General features: G+C 44.2%; 1 protein-coding gene across 1 annotated transcript in view; it reads right to left on the reverse strand.

Annotated features, from left to right (window-relative positions):
- KCNH1 (potassium voltage-gated channel subfamily H member 1) overlaps window positions 1-21241 on the reverse strand; it is a 2382450-nt gene that overhangs the window by 2051185 nt on the left and 310024 nt on the right. The window contains exon 4 of the mRNA XM_069608514.1: window positions 7246-7352. Within this exon, the coding sequence (XP_069464615.1) occupies window positions 7246-7352 (107 nt within the window). The remainder of the gene's footprint in view (window positions 1-7245; window positions 7353-21241) is intronic.

A 21241-nucleotide genomic window follows, 5' to 3' on the forward strand; every position in this document is an offset into this window, starting at 1 on the left:
TAATACCATATCTGATGAGGACCTTGATATACATAGGGTCTCCAGAAGGAACTAAAAGTGTAACTGCTAGATATACATGATGCTATTGCAGTTTGTCATCCGAGTAAGGTCCGTGATTACAGTGACTCATTTTATTTGACCCTTTCATGGATGAATCTATGCATTTCCCGACTTGCAGGAGGTCTGCTTCAGGCATGAATGGATCTAATGTCCCTATTGAACACAGTACAAACACAGATCAGTGTTGCATCTGTGCTCTATTTCCTTGGTAGTTAGCGGGCCCCGTGGCGCACCAATCTGCATAGGTTAATCGGCCTTGGTAAGCACATGGTCAGAAGGATTTTGTCTTTTAGCCAAAGAACGATACTCAGGAAAAGGAGACCCACCACAGCGCGCTGACATACAGGCATCTAGCTGCAACTCCACATCTACAAGCTCGGGAAAGCTTGTAGGAATTGTTGGGTTGGAAATAAGTCCATCCCACCCCCTAGGTGCTTTATACTGAGGTGAAACCCATGAACAGCCATGCAAAATACTAGAGGGGACAGAGCCATGCTAAAAGAAACCCAGGACGACAACTATATTGCGGTCATTATAGATACATAGACCTAGTGCGTGCATATAAAGAGACAACATTTTATAGTTATGGAAGACACATGACTGCGCGGCAAACGTATGCCCGATGGAGGAACATGAACATTCCCAAACGCTGAGGGCAGATGAACCCAACGCTGCTAATTCCCACAGAAACTTCCCCTTGTTCCCTGACTGTTGCAGTTATTTTGTATCATAGAGAGGAATGCGCCCTGCAAGGTCATGAGACAGCACCAGGCTCCTCTCAGTGCCCATTCATCACAACCAGGCCAACAGCAGACCTCCAACCCCCACGCATCCTACCAAGAAGGATAACACCCACCACTGACCCAGTCCAAGAATCCATGCATTCCACTATAGTGAGTAATCGGAGACCATCAGCCATAAAACCAATGGTCATAAAAGAACTGAATACTTGTGACCATTTCACCTTGTCCCAAAAAAACACCCTTTGTAGTACGAGGTATAGGGAGGGATAAATTATAGATCAAAACTAGGGGGAGGCCTTGGGTGTGGGGAGTGAAATATTGACAGAGCACAGAATGTGTGGGTCAGCATGATTGCATTCCTCTCCCCCAGGTGCCAGTTCATAGGCCTTCCAGTTGCATGCCATAATGATGTACTAGTAGCATTAGCTCATAAAGAATAGCCTTGGATCAGCAACATGTGAAGCGCCTGACCTTTGGTCCCTGAAGAGATGAGCCCAGCTGACCCACGTGGGGAAAGACAAACGGTGGAGATGAGAACCAATCATAACCTGACATCACCTATGGAGCAGGACCATGTATACTGTATACTGTCTTACCAATCAGCTCTGCGGGTTTAGACACTATGCATGACGGCATGAGTGAAACTGTGGCCGTTTATAATGTACTAATGAACATGTTGGAGTTAGAGCATTCTCGAGCAGCAGAGTCCTCTGCTGAACCCTTCACCTTTTGTACAATTACACCTTGTTATCCTTGCAAGCAATCTCTTGGCCTTTTTCCCTAGGGGGTTGCATTCTTTCTGGCGTGTGCGTAAACAGGGACTTGCCTTCAGAATTGCAGGCACCGCAGCCAAAGTGTCCTTCATGGAATACCTCAACCAGTGATAAAACACTGCTGCTTTTTTCTGTTCTGGTCCTGACAATTCGGCAGCCAGTTGGTTCAGGTAGGCAAGGAGACTGGTGCAACCAATAATCAAAAACAGTAATTCCAGGTCCTAGGCCTGGTCTTTGACAGAAGTGTCAAAAAGAATGTCAATTTTTTGTGTCAATGTAACAAAATAATAAAGAACCAGACTGTAGCTTCCAAGAAAGCATTAGCCCAAGAAGTGACAAGAGCACCAAAAAGATACAGAACAAATGATGCCTTTGTGGGGAAATCAGGAAAGGATAGGGCTTTCATGAGCCAATGCAAACTATACTTCTTGTGCCGCAGTAGGGAAAAACAAGAAGTATAGTTGGCATTGGGTTATGAACATCCAATAGGCTAGTAAAAACGCAAATAATTCACCACTGCAGTGTGATACACAGAGAATGCAGACGTTGGGAGAAAAGGGCACTCTGGGCATCATTGAAAAGGGGTCTGCAGGCAAACAGACTTTTAGAAAAGTCAAATAGTTACAAAGATATGTCTTTAAGGTATAAAATGGAGTCTTAATTGTCGCTAGGGCTTACAGAGCAAGGCCTCGAGGGACAGAACCATAGATATACACCTTCTTGTCTTCTTTCTGGCTCTCAGCAACATCAAGCCACGTTTCTAGGTGTAGTCTGATACTTCAAGTCAGGTTTGAGATGTTAAGCTGCCTCGATGGGATGCAACAAGTAGGTGCAATTCAACAAGCGGCAACGCGTGTGGCTCAAAGCAGTTTAGGTCTGGCAGGTAATGTTGAATCATTGTTGCACAAATACTCAATTGGTTACAATGCAAGGAAAGAAGAGATTCAACTTCAACAGTAAGTTGGCTTGACTAAATCCAACACATGGGTAAGGGATTGTGACTCGAAAAAGCTAGAAACAGGTTGACAGTTCAGGTCAGCATAGCTCAAAGGCACTTGAAGTGGCTCGATGTTGAAAAAGTGCCAAGGCAGTTTGGTTGGGTGTTTGCAGCCACTTGAAGATGCTTAAAATGCTTGCAGTAGCTTTAAGTGGCTCAAAATTGTAGAGATAGCCAAAAGCAGCTTCTTTTGGTCTTGTGCAACCTGTGGGTCCCTTCAAAGGGTCCCTGAGAAAAGTGGAGTTTGTCTTCTGCCTTCCCCAGCCAGGAGGTTTTGTTAAAACATCTGCAGAGTGACCATTTCAGCAGACAGAGTCCTGGGTGCCAGTGTCCAGCTGCAGAAAGGCTTTCCCCCAGCATGTCATTGGCATTTAGGAAGAGGGTCTAAAATATTTTTGGGAAATTCTTGTCTTCACCCAATGGATGGGAACTTTGGGCAGCCTTTTTCCCAACAAGGCTCCAGTGAATTCTAAATCTACATAGTTCCTAGATAATTCTTCAAGATGGTTCTTTCCGATAATGCCTCAACATGGCTCTCCAAGAGGATTCATTGAGGGGAAGGGGCTCTCACCCAATTATATAACCACTTATCCACAGCAGAATGGTCAATTCCAAGCCTTCTGTGAGGAACAATCCTTGTGTTGTAAGAAGGGTTCCTCCTTGTGGTGTCCATTCCAAGAACGCCTTGTCTTCAGGAAGTTATGGAGGGTCTCAGGAAGGAAGTGGAGACCTGGGAATATCAAGATGGCTGAGACATTCTATAGTGCAGAGGTCCTCTCCCAGCCAGACTGGCCTTCCCCTCAGGAGCTTGTCTGCCTCAAATAAAAAGAACTCCAGCAATTATCTCCCTGGTGTAACTTCTATATTGTGACGCAGTGTCCCCTTTGAAGTTACCAGCTCTCAGGCCGTCACTAGTGGAGGTATGTCCTATTCACATTGGAGAGGGGTCAAAGCTTCTGAGCAGAGAATAAAGAGCATCCTGGGCAAGGCCCACCATATGTAGTAGATGAAACATCCATGCCAGCCACTATACACAATTGGCCCTACAGCTGCAGGCGCAGTGAAAGCCAAGTGGAAATAATAAATGACATCAGACGGGGTCTGTGTCTCTGGGGAGACACCAATATCGATTTGCATATGGTCTCCTTTCTGTAATGGCTCCTTGGTCTGGAGGCTTGCCTTGAGCAACGTCAGATCTTACGATTAATTAAAAAATCTTCCAGCCATCATTTCTCTTATTTGCTTTAGGTCTCTCAAGTGGGAGAGGTATGTGCAGATGTGGGTCCAGTGGCTGCTGGGATAGAGACCCAAACTACAATGCCCAATGAGGCCAAAACATGTCTGGGGTTGCTTGTGGTTTCTTGCCGAAGGGATGTGACCTAGCAGTTTGGGCTCACTGCCCCTTTTTGGGTGGGAAAGAGCAATGCCAGAGATTAAGAGTAATTCAAAATCTTTCAGCCATCACCGCCTTTTGTTTGCTTTATGTTGTAGGCTTGCCCTGGGGATGCAAGTACAATGTGTGGGGAATGTAGTGAGGTCATTATGGAATGTGGTGTGTGTGACTGTTGGGGGATTCTAAAGGTGGCAGTTACATCTTGGAGCTGGAAGGTGTGGATGTGGCAGTATTTACTGTCCAGGAACCTACTTGTATGTCACTTACCTGATATGTACCTGAGGACAATAAACTCACCATAAGAAGCATGGGTCTAATGTCTTCTCATCTGAGGAACTCACAACACTTTAGTCACCTTGAATGGGATTGATATGCCCACTTGGATCTCTAGGCTACTGGGCCTAGAGATTTAACCTCCAACTCATTGATGATACCCTATGTGGCTGAAACATGTCTCGGGTTGCTTGTGGCCTTGTGCAGAGAGGATGTGACCCAACAGTTCGGGCTGGATTGCCGTTTTGGGGTTGGACCAAATCCTGATTTGCACATGGTCTTTCCTGTTTGTGTAATGGCTTGGCGGGATGACGACAGATTTATTTTTTATTTATTTATTGGGCATTTGTAAGGTACTTATTCATCAAGTAAATTGTGTTTCAAAGCACGCACAGGGCAACAGGGAGGGAACATGTCAATGGATGCAATATAGCAAAGAGAGAGAGAAGAGGACCTACTAGGCCTTGTGAGCATTCAGTGTGTGCAGGTGCAGAAAGAAAGAACATGGTCTGGACTGAAGGATTGGGCAGAGCAATGCCAGATGTTAGGATTAACTCTAAACCTGCCAGCTATCACTCCTTTTGTTTACATCAGGCTGAGTTTTGGCAATTCCTACCATACGTCCTTATCTGCCATCATGGCAACCCTTGATACAGTGGTAAATTCATCCTTAGCCAAAGCACTGCCAGCAGATATATAAGGTTATTAATATTTGGAAAATAGGTGCCAGTACATTTAAAGGCAGCCCATGTATTTGGTTCCAGGAGGCATTTTAGAAAGACCTACGTTACTCTGTAGCTGCCATTTTGCCACATCACATTGTGACTCCTGGTGTGTCAGTAGACGAGGCCGAGCAATGTACACATGTGAGAACTATACTTTTCAGCATGGAGCATTTTGAAACTGACTCCCGTTTAGCAGAGCCCACTTTCTGAGAGAGAAAACCCCCATCATTCTGCATACCATAAAAAACAGTTCTGGGATTGCACACCCTTGCAGATGGCATTCCGTCACAAGTGCAGATGTGTGTAAGGCAGGAGTTTAGTCATTTACCAGGTCTAGAACGGGAGGGGTTCTCTGTTCCATTATCAAGAGGACTGTGGCTGCCCTGCTGTCAGCTGCAGTGCTCGCTTCACTGATAGTAATTTCTTTCTACCCCATGTAAACCCAACTCATAATTAGGTGGTCTTTTTACCATTACCACAATGCATATAATGAGGCCTTAGCTAAGGTCAGACTCCAGTCTTTGCCCCAAGGCCACTGATTTTCAACAGAGATCAATCTACAACTCCCATGCAGGACACGCCACCCTGCCCTTCTGAAGAGAGAGTCCTGCCTTTGCGAAGCCCAGCAGTAGAAAGCAGATGCATTTGTTCACCTCAATTGCAGATTTGCCCTTATTAACTACAATGGAGGACGTTTTCTCTAAAAGAAATTAGGTTAAATATATTGTGGGCTTCATCCAATAAACCTCATTATATTTGGAATTCAACATTTTGGAAATCTCTCTCTATGAACCTGGTCACATTTTCCATTCGTTGTCTACTTAATACTTACTGTTAATGGGGACACGTGTTTCAACAGCAGGTTCAATATAAGACTAATGTGGCGGCGGCAATGACGCCTACAGTACATACTCCTACTAAAGTGTTGGTAAAACTCCTAGAAAAGAATCTAGCACCCCAGAACAAAGGGTCATTTGAGAATCAAAACACCCAGGCATAAACGTATTGCAAGCAATAGAGTCCAGTGGCTGCTACATGCAGTGACCAGTGGCCATTTCCAAAGAGTCATTAAATATAAATACTGAAGCAAAGGTTGAAGTTACTTTTCAAAGTGATAATGAAATATTGATGGTGTTAGGCCATTTCTAGTGGGGGGAAAAAGATGATGTTGTCACTTTCTGCTCACATCCACTCTTTAAAGAAGAAACTGGGACAGCTTATAAAAAAAAAATGTGTACAGAATAACACGATAGTCTAAGAGCTCTTGGTGCCACAGTACACAACAAAATAACCTACATTTTGCTGAGTAAAACCAAACATTGGGCCTCATTCTGAGTCGACTGGTCTGGTACTAAAGTGCCAGTATTCACGAATACCGACACTTTACCAGACCGCTTGACTATAGGTTTGCCGGTGGGGTACCAAAAGGTGGAGATATGGCAGGTGATGTACCGGCAAAAAATGCCATCTATACCGGCACCGGTATTGCCAGTGCCGGTAATGACGGAAAATCCCCTCATGGAGTCCTATAGGACTCCCTGAAAGGGGATTTATACCATCACTCCGGCACTCATAATCCGGCAGCAATGCCGCTGGACCGACTGCCGGAAATGGTAATAGCCGTTGCCGGTATCGTGGCGGGTTTACAGGCAGGATACCGGCAGGGTTATAATGAGGCCTGTTAACTTTTATAATGCATACTGAACAATGTGTTTTAGGGAATTAAATAGTTTGCATAACTACTATACCGTATGATTTTTTTTAACATGGAGAAGTAGAAACAGGACATATGCAAGATGTTAGTAACCAACAATGTAACAGACGTGAATAGTTAATGCAAGGTTTAATGCAAGTGTTGCATGCGTTTCTTTATAAAGAAATAATAAAGATATCTTCATAAATTATAAATCGTAGATAAATGCAATCATAACAAAATGTTTTAATTCCAAAGACAAGATGGAAACAAATGTACTGGTTGGTAAACATTTCTACCGTATAGTACTGCATAAATTAAGGTCATGAGCATTCTCCTTATGCGAGCATGTGGCACAACGTCCCCACAACACATTTCCCACACAGTAAAATGAAGTCGTTGAAGTATGATGTCACTGAGGCGTATTGATGACATCATCTGTAGTTAAGCACCTGGGCAGTCAGAAATGCCTCGAGTAGGCTGTACCCATGATCAATTCAACATCGAAATGGAAAGATTAGGAAGATACACTCAGGCACTGAACGATACATTGGAAGCATTGGATAGCAAGAACTTTCTTTGACTTACTGTTTTTCTTATACATTAGGATTTCAAAGGAATTCATCTCATAATTTTCAAAGGTTTGCCGTACTTTGTCAATGGTTTCTTTGTCCGTTAACTCTCCATACATGAAGCTGCGATTTAATCAATTAATTCAGTCAGTGCAACAGTTTTGGATAGAACAGTGCTCTATAAATGTTAGTATTAGGAAAAAACACGATCGATAGGTCTTTAGCTCTATTTTCGTGCAACTGATCCTATTTGATCCTATTTTATGCCATTATTTATTTATAACTTGTACATATAGAGCAATCAAACACCACCTGGCGCCCTCAACCGCACCTTCTCAATCCCACTCAGAGGTCATCAGAGCTTCAATTGAATGGAAAACAGAAATGAGGGCAGGTTGAGCAAAAGGTGCAGCGATGTCCCAGAACCTAATATCAACTAAAGCAGGGGTAAATATTTCAAGCTGCTCCTAGCCATCCATAAAAAGTCACTTGCCACCCCAAACCTATGTATTCGCACAGCACACTATTTCTTACCCGCCAAGAGTCAATCATCACTAGCCACTGGCTAGTGTAGAGTGCAAATGATGCTCCCTGAACTAAAGCACTGGTTTCGATCAGGACGCAAGACACATCCACATCACATCCAGGTATTAATGTTTAGAGTATGACACATAATACGACCTATGCATTACATGTACCAACAGAAATCACAAAAACGACAACATCTGAAAGAAAACATCTCAAATGGAGCATATTGGTGGGGGGGTGGGGGGGCATGCTATGGACCCTGTGACACATTATCCCAGAAACATTGTCCAATCCACTGATTAGCAGGGGTGTAAGACAGAGACAGTGGGTCTCATTAGGAGTTTGCCGGTAACCTGCCAGTACTACTGCACCCGATATACTGGTGCTACCTGGATATTATATTACGGATGCAAGCAACAGCGGTAAGTTCCCATTCCATGGAGTCCAATAGGAAACCATGGGCTGGGAACCGCTGAATCACCAACACCGCCGTCAACGGTGGTGGTGATTGCATAACTTCTCTGCAGGTAGGGACCTGAACTACCAGCAGGTCAGGCCTGCCAGTGGTTCACTGCCCCTACCAGCACACTCAGAGTATGCCGATCTGGATAAAATGACGAAGCCGGTATTACCGGCACATTTACCAACCTTTTTTCCAGACCGGCATGCTCTTATTTTGGGGCCCACTGGCACAGGGAGAGGCCTCCTGTTGCTGCCGAATAAACCTGGGAGTTCAAAAACAGATGATGGTGACTACTCCCCTCCCATCCTCTCTCTACACCTGCACTGTGAGTAGAATAGCTGCATCTCCAAATGACCACTAGTCACCAGCATCCGCATGGTTTGAATGGACTGACAGCACACCATGGCGACTGTAGGCTGGAGGGTACCTTGTCTACTGTTGTGGCGTTATGAGCCCTTGAGGACCAGACACTAGTTAAGCCATTGCTGCCATGCGGTGGCCCATCACTCCTCCCTGAGGCCCACATGTTGGAGTTTAGACGAGTGGATGCAGTGCAGGGTGGAGTAAGTGGCAGTGCATCCAGAGCACACATGCAATGGACCTTCCATGGAAGAGGTGGCTGAGAACCTATGGGAGCAGCAGCGGCAGGTTCAAGCAAACTGTGACCGAACTATAGAAAAGGACGTTGCTAAACAGTCTGGCAGCTACACTGAAACCAGGCAAAAGCAGGTCCTGAAGACGCCATGCTGAACCTCGGAAGGTGTAAAACCAGTGATTGCCTTTCAATGGGATACTAAACCAACATGGACGAAAAGGCCAATCACACTTAGTTAGAGGGGGGCGGAATTATTTTGTCCATGGCCCTCATTACAAGTCAGGCGTTAAGGGTTAACGGCGCCGTAGGCGCCGTTAACCCTTAACGCCTGATTCACACTTTAACGCCTGCTTTTTGCAGGCGTTAAAGTCCAAGGCGCTAAGCGACCTTGGTGCTAATTACGGCACCGTAATTAACGGTGACGTAATTAGCGCCTTCCCCATCCCCATTATGCCCTATGGGGCAAAAATGGGAATGGGGAAGGGCAAATGGTGAATGGGGAATTACCGCCCCACTCACCTTGGAATGGGGCGGTAATTCCGCCATCCACCATGGCGGAATCCGGCATGGACCATGGTGCTAATAGCACCATGGTCCACCGCCTGACTTGTAATGAGGGCCCAGGGCCTCATTACGAGGTTGGAGGTAGCCATGGCGCCCTTAGCGCCATGGCTGCCTCCAAAATCGTACCGACTCGGTCTGGTGGATGGAGCAATTACCGGTCCATTCTGAGGTCGGAGGGACCGGTAATTCCCCATTCACCAGAGCCATTCCCCATTCCCATTTGAGCTCCCATAGGGCTCAATGGGAAGGGGGAAGGCGGCAATAACGGTACCGCAAATTGCGGTACCGTTATTGACCCCGGTATCCCTTTGCGGGTCCCATCCTTAATGCCCGATAAAACCAGGCGTTAAGTAAGGACCCGCAAAGCGAACTCGTAGTAGGGTGATAAGGGATTACCGTCACTGGTGCCCCTACCGGTGCCGGTAATCCCTTACCGCCCACCTCGTAATGAGGCCCTCTGACTGTAAAGGTGATTACCCATGGGAATAGAGATGGGAGCCTACCAAAATGGCAGTACTTCGGGAATAGTCTTACAGTCTGTGCCTGCTTTACTTCTAGAGTCAGGTGCAGAAAGTGTGCTGACCCCAACAAAACAGAGCTTCTCACAGCCTGGTTTTTCAGCCGTGATCATGCCCACCACATTTAGTAGCTGGCAAAGAAAAAGAACCTGCTCATCTGCAAAGGACAAAAATATAGAAACCATGGAGAAGAGGAAAAGCAGAAACAGGGCATAGGTTTTGCCTCCTGGAGCCCGTCAGGAAGTTGCTGAGAAGGGAACCAAGCACACAGGAATTCCTAATAGCAGAAGCACTGTGAGATTTCCTGAAGGAACAGGAAGCACGGCTCCCAAACAGAATTAAGGTTCACCTGGAAGTGCGGCAAAATGAGGAATGCTACCTTCTGTATAGAAAGAAAACACCAGTCTTTAAGATGGCAATTTAACAGATTATACAAGAGAGAAATCCTGGTCCCCTATTAAAAATGTGCAACAAGAAGAACACAGATTCCAGCAACACTGAGGATGCCATTGAATAAGCAGTCCACTGATGGAAATGATTACTCAAACATTTAACCTACTAGGAACATACAATCTAATCGGGGGCTGGGGATTGTATACAGAAAGTGGGTACACATCTATGTACCAGAAGTGGGAAAGGAGATATGAGGTAGGATGTATGGGGGCCGTGTCTGGTTGGCCATGCAGGCTGGATTACCACTCGGGTAGAGTCTCCCTATTGTAAGTTAAACTAGAGCAAATGGAAGACTTGGAGTCGAGCGAGGGAACCACTGATATTATTGATGTTGAGATTGCCAGGTTGAGGACTGCTTTCAAGTTCAATTGGATGACAGGTACGGATAGGTAAAGTTTCCGAAACGTAAAATACAAGATGATTGTCAATTTTTTTAAAAAGTGTGTTTCATCACACAAATATGCATATCTCCTTAAATGACCATGTACATGCTACTCAGTAAAAGGAAGACCAGGTGAAATGAATAATTAGGTTAGGCATAGAAATACCCTACCATATCTAATGTAGGGTCTAGAGACCCTACATTATTTAATGAAAAAGAACCTTAACATGGAACTCCTGCAGGAGACAAATCAGGTTACGGAAGGTAAACAACTGAGCAAATTGTGAATCGACTGGGATAGGAAACTTTAGTGTAGCCATAGAACCAACAGTAAATTGTGTGGGATACAGATTCTGTTGAGTAAATATATGCCTACCTGGATATAGAAAATATGGTAGGATGGAGCGCAGAGAGATGATTTCTATCAGCGATTATGTGAAGGCTGAGACCTTCATAAATGCATCCCTGTAGGTCCTTTCAGTGGACAAGTAGCATTTTATCACCTACCTAAACAGAGTGCTGCCAGAGATTGACCACACCCTTGCACTACTGGTTGGGTACTGAAACCTGACTGTGGACACTACTTTAAGGAAGACCAATTGGTGGATATGGTAGGGGCAGTTTCATTAGGAAGCAGACCCTAACATACCAAATCCATATAGATGTCTGTCGGCTTTCTCAGCCAGAGTGGAGGGACCATTCTCCCTAATAGATGTGAGGCCCCAAGCCAATATGATTTATGCGATTGTTACACTTTTCTGAGAACACCCTTATTAGTCATAGGGAAATTCTTAAAACTTAAATGAGTGAACACACACCATGCAAGCAAGAATAACATCTCTTTGAAGAGAACTACTTTGCTTTGCGCTATGTTGACCGTAATTGCTTTCAAGCTCTCAGCCTGGCAGGTTTGGGGAAAAATATGAATAAATATTATTATTGTCCGAAGTGAGGTCAGGAGGAAAGCCCAGATAAAACCATTTTTTGAGAAATGCAGCCATGCAGATGATCTAGGTTTTGATCGAAGTACACAACATCATTGCCCATGACTCCCTCTAACGACTTCTTGTCCTGAAATGGGTCAAATTCAAGACACTATGCAGTGTTCAGAGGTCATTCTACCAGCTTGCTTCCTCCTAAAATCTTCAATTCAATATGTCCACTCGTATCAACGATTAGATGCAATCTCTTGTTCTCAAATACTTATCCCGGATACTAATAGCCCGGAAAAAGGCGGGCATGGCAACCAAGGTCCCTGGCCTAGGGGACTGTGCCACCTCAACCAATCAGGTCGCAATTTCGGAGTCCTACTTGATAATCACTTAAGCTCCCAAATCTAAAAAGTGCATTCCCGTATGGGACAATTAAGTTCTCTGAACGATAACAGACTTCTTTTCCATTTCTGTAACAACTTATCTTATTAAATGGCTTTACATCTTCCGATTTTACTCTCGTAACGCAGTATACACAGGACACCTGTCTATATTCCATGCAAGACTTCAGTGCACACAAATTCTGAGTGCATGAATTCTGCTGAGATTACTCCGGAGGCCTCTTTTGCCCTCATTGATTTCTTTGTGCTGGTTCCCTGTAACCAAGTGCACAGTTTTTAAAATACTGTGCCTGGCCCATAACACCTTGCACAGAACAGGTTCCATCTTGCTGAACGCAAACATAACTGCATGTATTCCCAAATGCCCCTCACACTCAATACAGGGAGGACATTAAGGCTTCCCAAACATCTCTTGAGCCAAATAGGGGAGCCTTTCTTTTTCTTGTCTAGCACCCGTACTTGGAATTGTCTCCAACCTGCTTGACGGGCTCCTGAACATCATTTGAATAAAGGAAATTGCTAAAAACCTCTTGTTACAAAATAACTGTGTTGAGAATTCTGTGCTTACCTGCATGTTCGACTGTGCTGCAGAACCATGACCCTCCCTAAATTCCAATTGCCCATCTCTGCATCTCTATTGGACTTTCTATTACCAACATTCATATTCACTTGGCCTTCCAGAGGGCCTCAAAAACCAGACCTTTCCCGCTTTCACTTTTTAGTTTGGGCTATTAGGTGGCACTGAAAGCACTATCTTTAAGCGCTACCGTAACTATTGCCATTAAAAAAAGAGCTTTAACATGAGAGCTTCAAATATGGGCTTTGAATGAGGGTCTGTAATGCTTTTCCAATGGAGATGGCATTTGAGGAGGGAAACACAGTTGTTAGGTTATTGAATCCCTCCCATTCCCTGCCCCTAGCCATGCTAATCCCTAAAGCTAATCCCACCCATTCCTGCCCATCTGGGAACTCTGAACTCTTGGAGTTCTTCAATGGAGGCAGCCATCTTGAATGACTGTCTCTAAGGAAGCTCTCTGGAAACAAGCCAAAACTAGCGGCCACCTTTGATTGGGAAAAATACTGTGCATCTTCCAAATAAAATGATGCATTGACTCATGTGAGTATAATCTTTTTTAAAATAGCTAAAATAATTTACAATACTTTCGACAGCAGTAATTATTTCTGTCCTTTATGCGTTTCATTTCAGAATCGGCATTGTTGTGATACTTCTCATGTATTGCTTGAACCATTACTGGATCAATGATTGCCTCTGTTAGCTGAGAAGGGTCATGCAGATGCTTGCCCTGATGGTCCCGCAGTCCGACTCGTTGTGTTCAGCTTCACATATAAATTGTCTGGCTCGCCCCACTTCTATTTTTGTCCTTTGATGCATTTCCTTTCCATTGGTTTCCTTCCACGCCGCTTTTAAACTAACTGAAAAGGGGTTCAAATCAGTGGTCGAAGTGAGCAGGAGTGGGTGGGAGCAGCGCTCCTCTACTTTTTTAATTACGTTTTACAGCTCCTATACTTTTATTTTAAAAATAAACCGTTCCGGAACAGTTTTGTTTTAAAATAACAGTGTAGGAAGAAGTTAAAACTTGCACTTTCAGTGCACTGCATTAAACATTCCCTTAAACAGCAGGCAAAGGTGTTTGGGGGTTTGTATTGTGTGTGGGCGGGGGCAGGGCAATGGGGTTTGTGAGGAGTGGGGCAGGCTAGCAGGGAACATAGTTCCACTACTTCTTTTCTTACACTTCGACCACTGGTTCAAATACGGCACTTGCAATAAGACATGAAACCCCATAATGCTCACGGCTGAGAGGATCTCAGGGCTTTTAGATTCTCTCTGACGTGAGCACTGTCCACTGTCTGTTAGTGGGATTTTGCTCGCATTCAGGATTTCTAGCTCACGAACACAGTGCTCACGTGAGTAATGTCCTCAATGTGTTCACAGGATTTTGCCTGCACTTCAGATTTCTAGCTCCACGCTTCCGGCAACCAGTGGTCGAAGTGAGCGGGAGCGATCGGGAGCGGTGCTCCTATACTTTTTTAAATTACCTTTTACAGCTCCTATACTTTTATTTTAAAAAGCAACCGTTCCTGAATGGTTTCGTTTTAAAATAAAAGTGTAGGAAGAAGTTGAAATTTGCACTTTCAGTGCACTGCACTGAACGTTCCCTTAGAAAGCAGGTGCAAGTGTTTGGGGGTGTGTATTGTTTGTGGGAGGGGACGTGGTGATGAGGTTTGTGGGGAGTGGGTCCAGGCCAGCAGGGAACATAGTTCCACTACTTCTTTTTGTACACTTCGACCACTGCCGGCAACGTGGCGCATTCGGGCAGCAGGGAGTTAGAAATCCAAAGTGTGAGCAAAATCCCACAAACACACAGAGGACAGTGCTTATGAGCACTGTCCTCTGTGTGTTTTCAAGATTGTGTACACCAATCACATTGTAAACTGAAATTACACATATATAAATATGTGAACCAAAAATTGTATGACAGTAAGCTTGTTTTCCCTATTTGGAATAAAATAATATAAGTATATGAATTCAAAATTATGTCAGCCTAAATAAATCTTCTATGTGTTATGCTGCTTTTCATTCAAGTCATAAAGACACACAAAAACAAAACCATGTGGCAATGATATCTGTTAGTAAACATCATGAGCCTGGCTTGAAGAAAAAGAAACTCAATGGTAAAATCAATGTCAATACTTCATTAACTGCCTTCCTACTGCTTGGGAACTGTCATTTAAACATTCCACCTGCTTGAGAAATGGTAAGTAACCAATTCTGTTGCTTTAGGGCAATTTTGAACTTGCTGGGTGGCTGCCCTTTTCTCAGCAAGCGAGTCTGTTGTCTAGGGCGTCTTTTCACCTGTTCTGAAGCACAAAGACCACATAACAGTGATGCAAGGAGTGGCTAGTGAGTATTACAGGTAGGGAAGGGCAGCCCTTGTTGGCAAGTTACGCTTAATTCTGTGTATCGTTGATTAGCCACCTCCTTGATTGAAACATAATAGAGTTCAAATGTTCATCTTGCCCTCGCCAACCCATGAGCAATGTGTGTTGTCGTCCCCCCAGGTGACTCTGCAAACCTGGCGAAGACATGAGATTAACTCTTGTTGTGTCTTCACCTGAAGACACAGGAGACTTGAACTCTCCTTCAATACCCTCCACAGGAGAGTAGAACAGAATGGCAGTAACTGTGGAGGCTCAGCTCCCGGAATGTATTTCCGGGTCAACCAAAGGTACTTACTTGCCCATTCTATGATGAAGCTAGACTTTATGCCAGTTACCTGCCCTTACAAACTGCAGTGAGACTTGCGCATCTCCCAATGCCCACCCCCCAGTCTTATTGGCTTGCTTATGCAGCAGTGGTCACTGGTGTAGCGCTTTCCGGGAAGGGACCCACTTAAAGCAGACACCACATGCATCTTGTTTTCGCCTTGGCAGGAAAACACTCAGGATCTCAGGGTTGCTTTTGTTCCAGTCAGCAGGCATCGCTGGCCAATCGGGAGTCTTGCCAGTGTTTTAGGCTCATGTCCAACCCACTTAGCACCAGGACAGGAATGCCCCACACAACCTCTACACCTTTGCTGCTGCTCCAAGGCTGCACCCTGATAAGTGGACATACATAGATAAGGACAACCAACACTGGACATTTTTAAGTGGAGGTAGGCAGTACGTCCAGCTGCGCTTAGGATGTAACCATGATGGGTGAAGTGCTAGAGTGGAGGCAGAGGAAGTGAAGGGCAGAGGCAGGTTGGAGGTGAGGGAACATCTTTAGCTTTGTTAGCTAGGATAGATGGCTGGGTTGAGCGCACACCGCTGACTGAGCACAGAATGCAATCTATAGTCACATGTTTGAATCCCATTGAGATGGAATCAGGATTTCATCCATCTGTGATTGACCAGAATTAGGGATATTTTTAGTAGTGCAGAGCTGAAACTTGTGATTTTCTTGCAGGCACAGCAGCAAACGCTCTTTTGGCTACTAGCTTAACTTGCAACCAAGCAAAGCCCAGATTACTTGAAGTTGCGGGAGCTTCCATTTTGTTGCATGTTGTTGCATCTATTCTGATTGTGCGAGTACCATATATTGGAGACAACACAAAGTTTGTAGGTGTTTGGTTATTTGCCCACCCAATGATTGACCATGCGTATGAAGTATTAGGCATTTTGCAGGCACTGCTATTAGAGGCCCATAAAAGCCCAAACTGTTGGCATAGCCAATGCTTGTTTTATTCCCTGCCATCCAACCCCATTACCAAGATGCCTGCGTGGTGGTGTACTCTGCACCCCAGAGTTTCAAATTAAAAATAATATAGAAGATGCAAAAACAAAAAAAAGACTCTCCATGAAGCAAGATCAGGGACTTTCAGTGTGTATGCTAAATCTGAAAAATCAGAACTGCAAGATTTCAATCTAGGGAAGCTCATCGATTAGAGCTATCAGATACTTTGCCGGGGTGGGTCCAGGGTCACTAGTCTCAGGTCAGTACTTTGGAATCCAAATGTGCTGTATTCTTCTCAAGATCAGAACCTATAAAGAATGTGCCTTTTTTGAGCTGTTGACAGAGGAAGTAAGTCAGTTAATTACTTGGAAACTATCACCCAGCCTCATACCTCATAAAAGAGTACAGGCCAATGATGGGCCCAGCCTCCAGCCAGTGTTAAAGAAAAAGGCATAGGATTATGGGTTCAGCTCAATAGAATATGGCCAGTGACGTGGGGGAGACATTGATGTAGCACATCATCAATACCTGGTTGTGTCTGATGAGATAATATGATAGTATTTGCAACAGTGTAAAATGAAGTAGACAAATCCAGCAGAATTAGATCAATGACATCTCTCCCATCTGCCACGTGGCAGCAGTCATTTAGTGCTGCCAGAACAGATTCAATCTTCCTGCCATGCTGAAACTCTGATGAAGAGGGAGCCCAGGAGCGAGTTGCTCTCAGCAGAATGCTCTGGTGTTGATGAATCTCTTCAGCAATATTGCAAGTTAAGGGAGATTTGGAACTGGTTGCATGTTTGAGGTTTCATTAGAATCCAGAGGTATCTTTCTTAGGGCGAGTTCTGACTTTGAAGTTAAAAGTACTTGAGTTTTTAGAACCAATAACATCAAATAGGATAACAGATATTTAGCTGGACAGATGTCTTAAGTAAACCAGAACAGTCTTTTTGGTATTGGCTTTCATCAAGACCCGTTATAATATCATTGCTATCAGATTAGCCCTGTGAAATTATAATGGGTCCTGATGAAGACATGGATAAACATTTTGGGCCGTCGATGCTGAAACTTGGCGCACATCGACCAGCTATACCAGCAAAGATAACCTGTTATTATATATCACAATTTTTTTTTAAATATAATAAAGTATAGCTGGGATCATGTTGACGAAATATTTTGAAAAAAGTAGTTGGAACTTGACTTAAATTTGATGCATGCAAATGAATGTATGAATGCTTAAATTGAGACAGATTAATAGACATTGGTGTGAAGTATGTGCAAGTTAGACTTATATAACGTCTTTATGTTTTTTGACTGATGGTTGGAAGCAGTTGCTTCCATCTGTCTCAGAAAGTCTGTGAGGAGTGAAGTTTTTGCTATGTGAATGTTTAGATTTGTATTTATTAACGTTGCTCTGGGGGTGTTTATCTTACTTGTTGGCCTTTTTTTATGCATTATGATTTCAGTTTTTTACTGCATCTTGTGTATTTTGTATTTATATAATAATTTTGCATGAGGGAATTCTACGGGGTACACGTCGTGCATAGAAGTCTCTTTGTTGATTACTTTGCATCTATGTGAGGACAGAGGTTGAGCGATGAAGAAAGATTGAGTGAAGAAGAGTCCCTTTTTGGTTTTCTGTCTCATTGTCTGTGATGTTCCTGGTGCCTACTTACATGGGGTTGCCCACATGCATATGGCTCTTGCTCCACATATGTTGCTCTCTATTTGTACAAAGACTCTTTCTATCTCTCTGTAGGCAATCCACTTGTCATCTCTTCAACCACGGACTACCCGTTGACCACCCGCCAGCCTCCGGGCCTGTTCTTTTCCCACAATAGATAGAGAATAGCACGCCTCTAACACGTACAGCCTGAGTGGGTAGCCTGAGTGAAGACCCTGTAAGCACAACCCTTCAGTATTACAAGATGCAGCCCTTCTTCTTCATTAAAAAGTTTTTTTAAATTATGAAACAATCACTTGTATTTTAAGACAGACATCACATAATGCTGCCTAAATAAAGTATTATGGAGGGGTGGGGGGCACCAACGTCTGTTTAAAAGGTGAAACAGGTATAACTTCTAATAAAATCTATACAGTATTTGTAGATCATAATAAAAGCAAATGTAGGGTTATGGCATTATAGATTTTATACATTTCTTTTAGCAATACTTTTATTAAGTGCACTCACTGGCATATCATGATATTTCAGTCAGGCACCCCTGCTCTCCTCATTGTAGATGAGGCTCCCATTTTCAGACAAAAGTCACTGGAGCTTTTTGTGTAAAGAGGAATGCATTATTCTATTGGGGACAGGCGTAACCGTCTCCATCAAGATCGGATCCAACCCTGTAGGCGAGAGGCCTATCGTTTCAAACCCATTTCTCAGCTGCCCCTTGGTTCTGTGACAGGATGTTCAACATTGGAGAAACCTTATCTCACACCACCCTGCAGGGGGTCGCATTTCCACTGTGATACATTCAGATGCAAGGTGCATGAATTAAGTGAGCCAATCCCACAGGATTTACATTAACAGCAACTCTACTTAAAGTGGGAGGAAGCTTATATCTCAGGGAAATTTCCGTAGAGCATTTCGGCCTATGAATCCAACTAAATTAGCGAAAGGGAATATATTCTTTTTCTTTTAATTTATTTTATTTTTAATTTTATTTAAACTTTAAAATGGCAAGCCATGGGCCACTAATAAACATATTTTGGTCAAACTGCCTTGCCAATGAACATGCTTCTGCCTTGCCAAGGGTCTCGAATGGACCGAAGATGGCCTCCACGACAGCACTGCCCGCATCCTTCTTGACCCCTAGGACTAGTCGGATAATTTGTTGGTCTATTTTCTGGAAATGTGTGCCTCTCTCTGAAAGTCAACCACATGACAGAGCAGTGCTTGAAGTGGTTTGCTCACATCGCTCTAGCCAAGGGGACCATGAGAGGTTTCCAGCTTAACTTGAAGACATTGTAAACAGGGTCAGTATCTTAACACAAAGTCTGAAAAATAAGAAGAGCAAGAAGGCACTAGCTGTCTTGAGCTAGAACGTGTACTGTGGATGACTGTCATTTGCTGGTATTGTCCAAGAAAATCATAAGAAGTCATCAGGACAATGATGCCAGTCACAATCACCAAAGTCCATTTACAAGCACGAACCATGCTTTAAGCCCTCTACATGATTCAGAAGAGTCTAATTCAAGAGAAGCAACCATGGAAGATAGGCCAAACTAAGGCACGGACCCCCCAGCCCCTCTCAAATGGTGCTGATGAAGGCATCAGCCTTCAGTATCACTTTCCTCTGCTAAATGTACATTTTCTCAACAACTATTTCTGTCCAGATCCACTCGAGGCCTGGTCTATACCTTCATCCTGGTACCTATTAAAAAAAAAATTATTGGGACTCCACACGCATTTGAATTTTTGCAGACTACCATACACAATAATGGTCTTTTAGAATAAGTTTGTATTGTAGGGTTAACAACCTAACTACACGTAAGTTTCAAACAAAAGCCCAGGAGATCCCTCGAGGTATTAGGTCAGACATTCTGGAACAACAGCTCCATAACCCTGAAAACAGAATATACCCACAAGAGTATGGAAAAGAATGTGACATCTGGCTCCCTGGCAGAATATCTATACAGGATATGCTGGTGTACCTTTCCTCAGACTCTACCCCACTTTCTACCTTGACTAGTGCTATGTCTGTTGCAATATCAATAACCTGAAAGCACCAGAATGTCTGTAACCGATGGAACCTTGGAGAACGCATCAACCACTTTATGTAGCCCAACCGTTGGCTCAGATCTTTGTTACCGACTGTAATTAAACAGACTACATGTGTGTGTGTAAACCCATCCCATGCTTCCTGTTCCTTGAATATATGTCACACATTTCGATGTGACATAGACCAATTATGCCACCTGTTGATCAGGGAATTCAGAACCTAATAAGGGGCCATGAATGATTAGCGCCAATTGTTTTGTGAAAACACTGTCTCATAAACTGTGTCAATGGTTAGATGTTGTTGGTTTTTGTGTCTATCCGCATAGAAGCACTGACACTTTTGCACTTTGTTCATATGTACTGTCTAACACGTGCTTCACAGTCAGAGTGAGGTGGGTCTGTGGGACAGAGACATGCCCTCTATCAGGTGACCGCGAATGTGACACTTATATTATAAGCAGGGACCAGTGAATGAAACCATAAATGGGAGAGAAACATGCTGGGGGTACATCAAAGTACCCATAGGGAGAAAATCAGGGCACCTAGTAAAGCTGCTGTGTGGAGGCGACAAGCCTGCAATCATCAGTGCCAGGCCGCTGGCTAATTATCAAGGCATATAAAGCAGTGAAAACAGAATGTGAACAGAACGATACTTTGAGCAAAGGTTGGCATACTAGGAGAATGAGCCAATGAGGCAGGAGTCGTAAATGTTCTGTTCTTCCTATTCTGCACATTATCTGTGCCATCCACTATCCGAGGCTTGCCAGAGTTCCCCCTATGAAAGCCCCCCTTTTAAGGCTCAACACCTGTGTGGGCCATCCTTTCCACGACCACCAGAGGGATACATCAGCACCTTCCTGCAGCACACTGCGTGCAGGAGGAGGCTGATGCCTAAATTTGGCATTGTTTCACGGAGCTCTTGCTCCTTCTAAGATGGCCACCCTACTCCATGCAACATCACTGAGGAGGCACTGTGCTGGCCCGTGATGACATTCTACCCCGCTAGAGTGTCTCTATGGCAGCTTGTCGTGCCTTTCATTGGATGGACCCCGATGCCTTCAGATCTGCTATCCACGCCAGCAGGCTTGCCAGCATCCCCTTTTGAAAGTCCCCCTTGTCTGAGCCTGCCCAGGGCTTCTGGCGGCTCAGCACATTTCCATGCCCCTCATCCCTGATTCTCCTGCTTCACCTGTTTCTTCACTGAAACGCCTGCGG

Source organism: Ambystoma mexicanum, chromosome 4q (genome assembly GCF_040938575.1).
Source record: "Ambystoma mexicanum isolate Mex_15411 chromosome 4q, UKY_AmexF1_1, whole genome shotgun sequence".
Lineage (NCBI taxonomy): Eukaryota > Metazoa > Chordata > Amphibia > Caudata > Ambystomatidae > Ambystoma > Ambystoma mexicanum.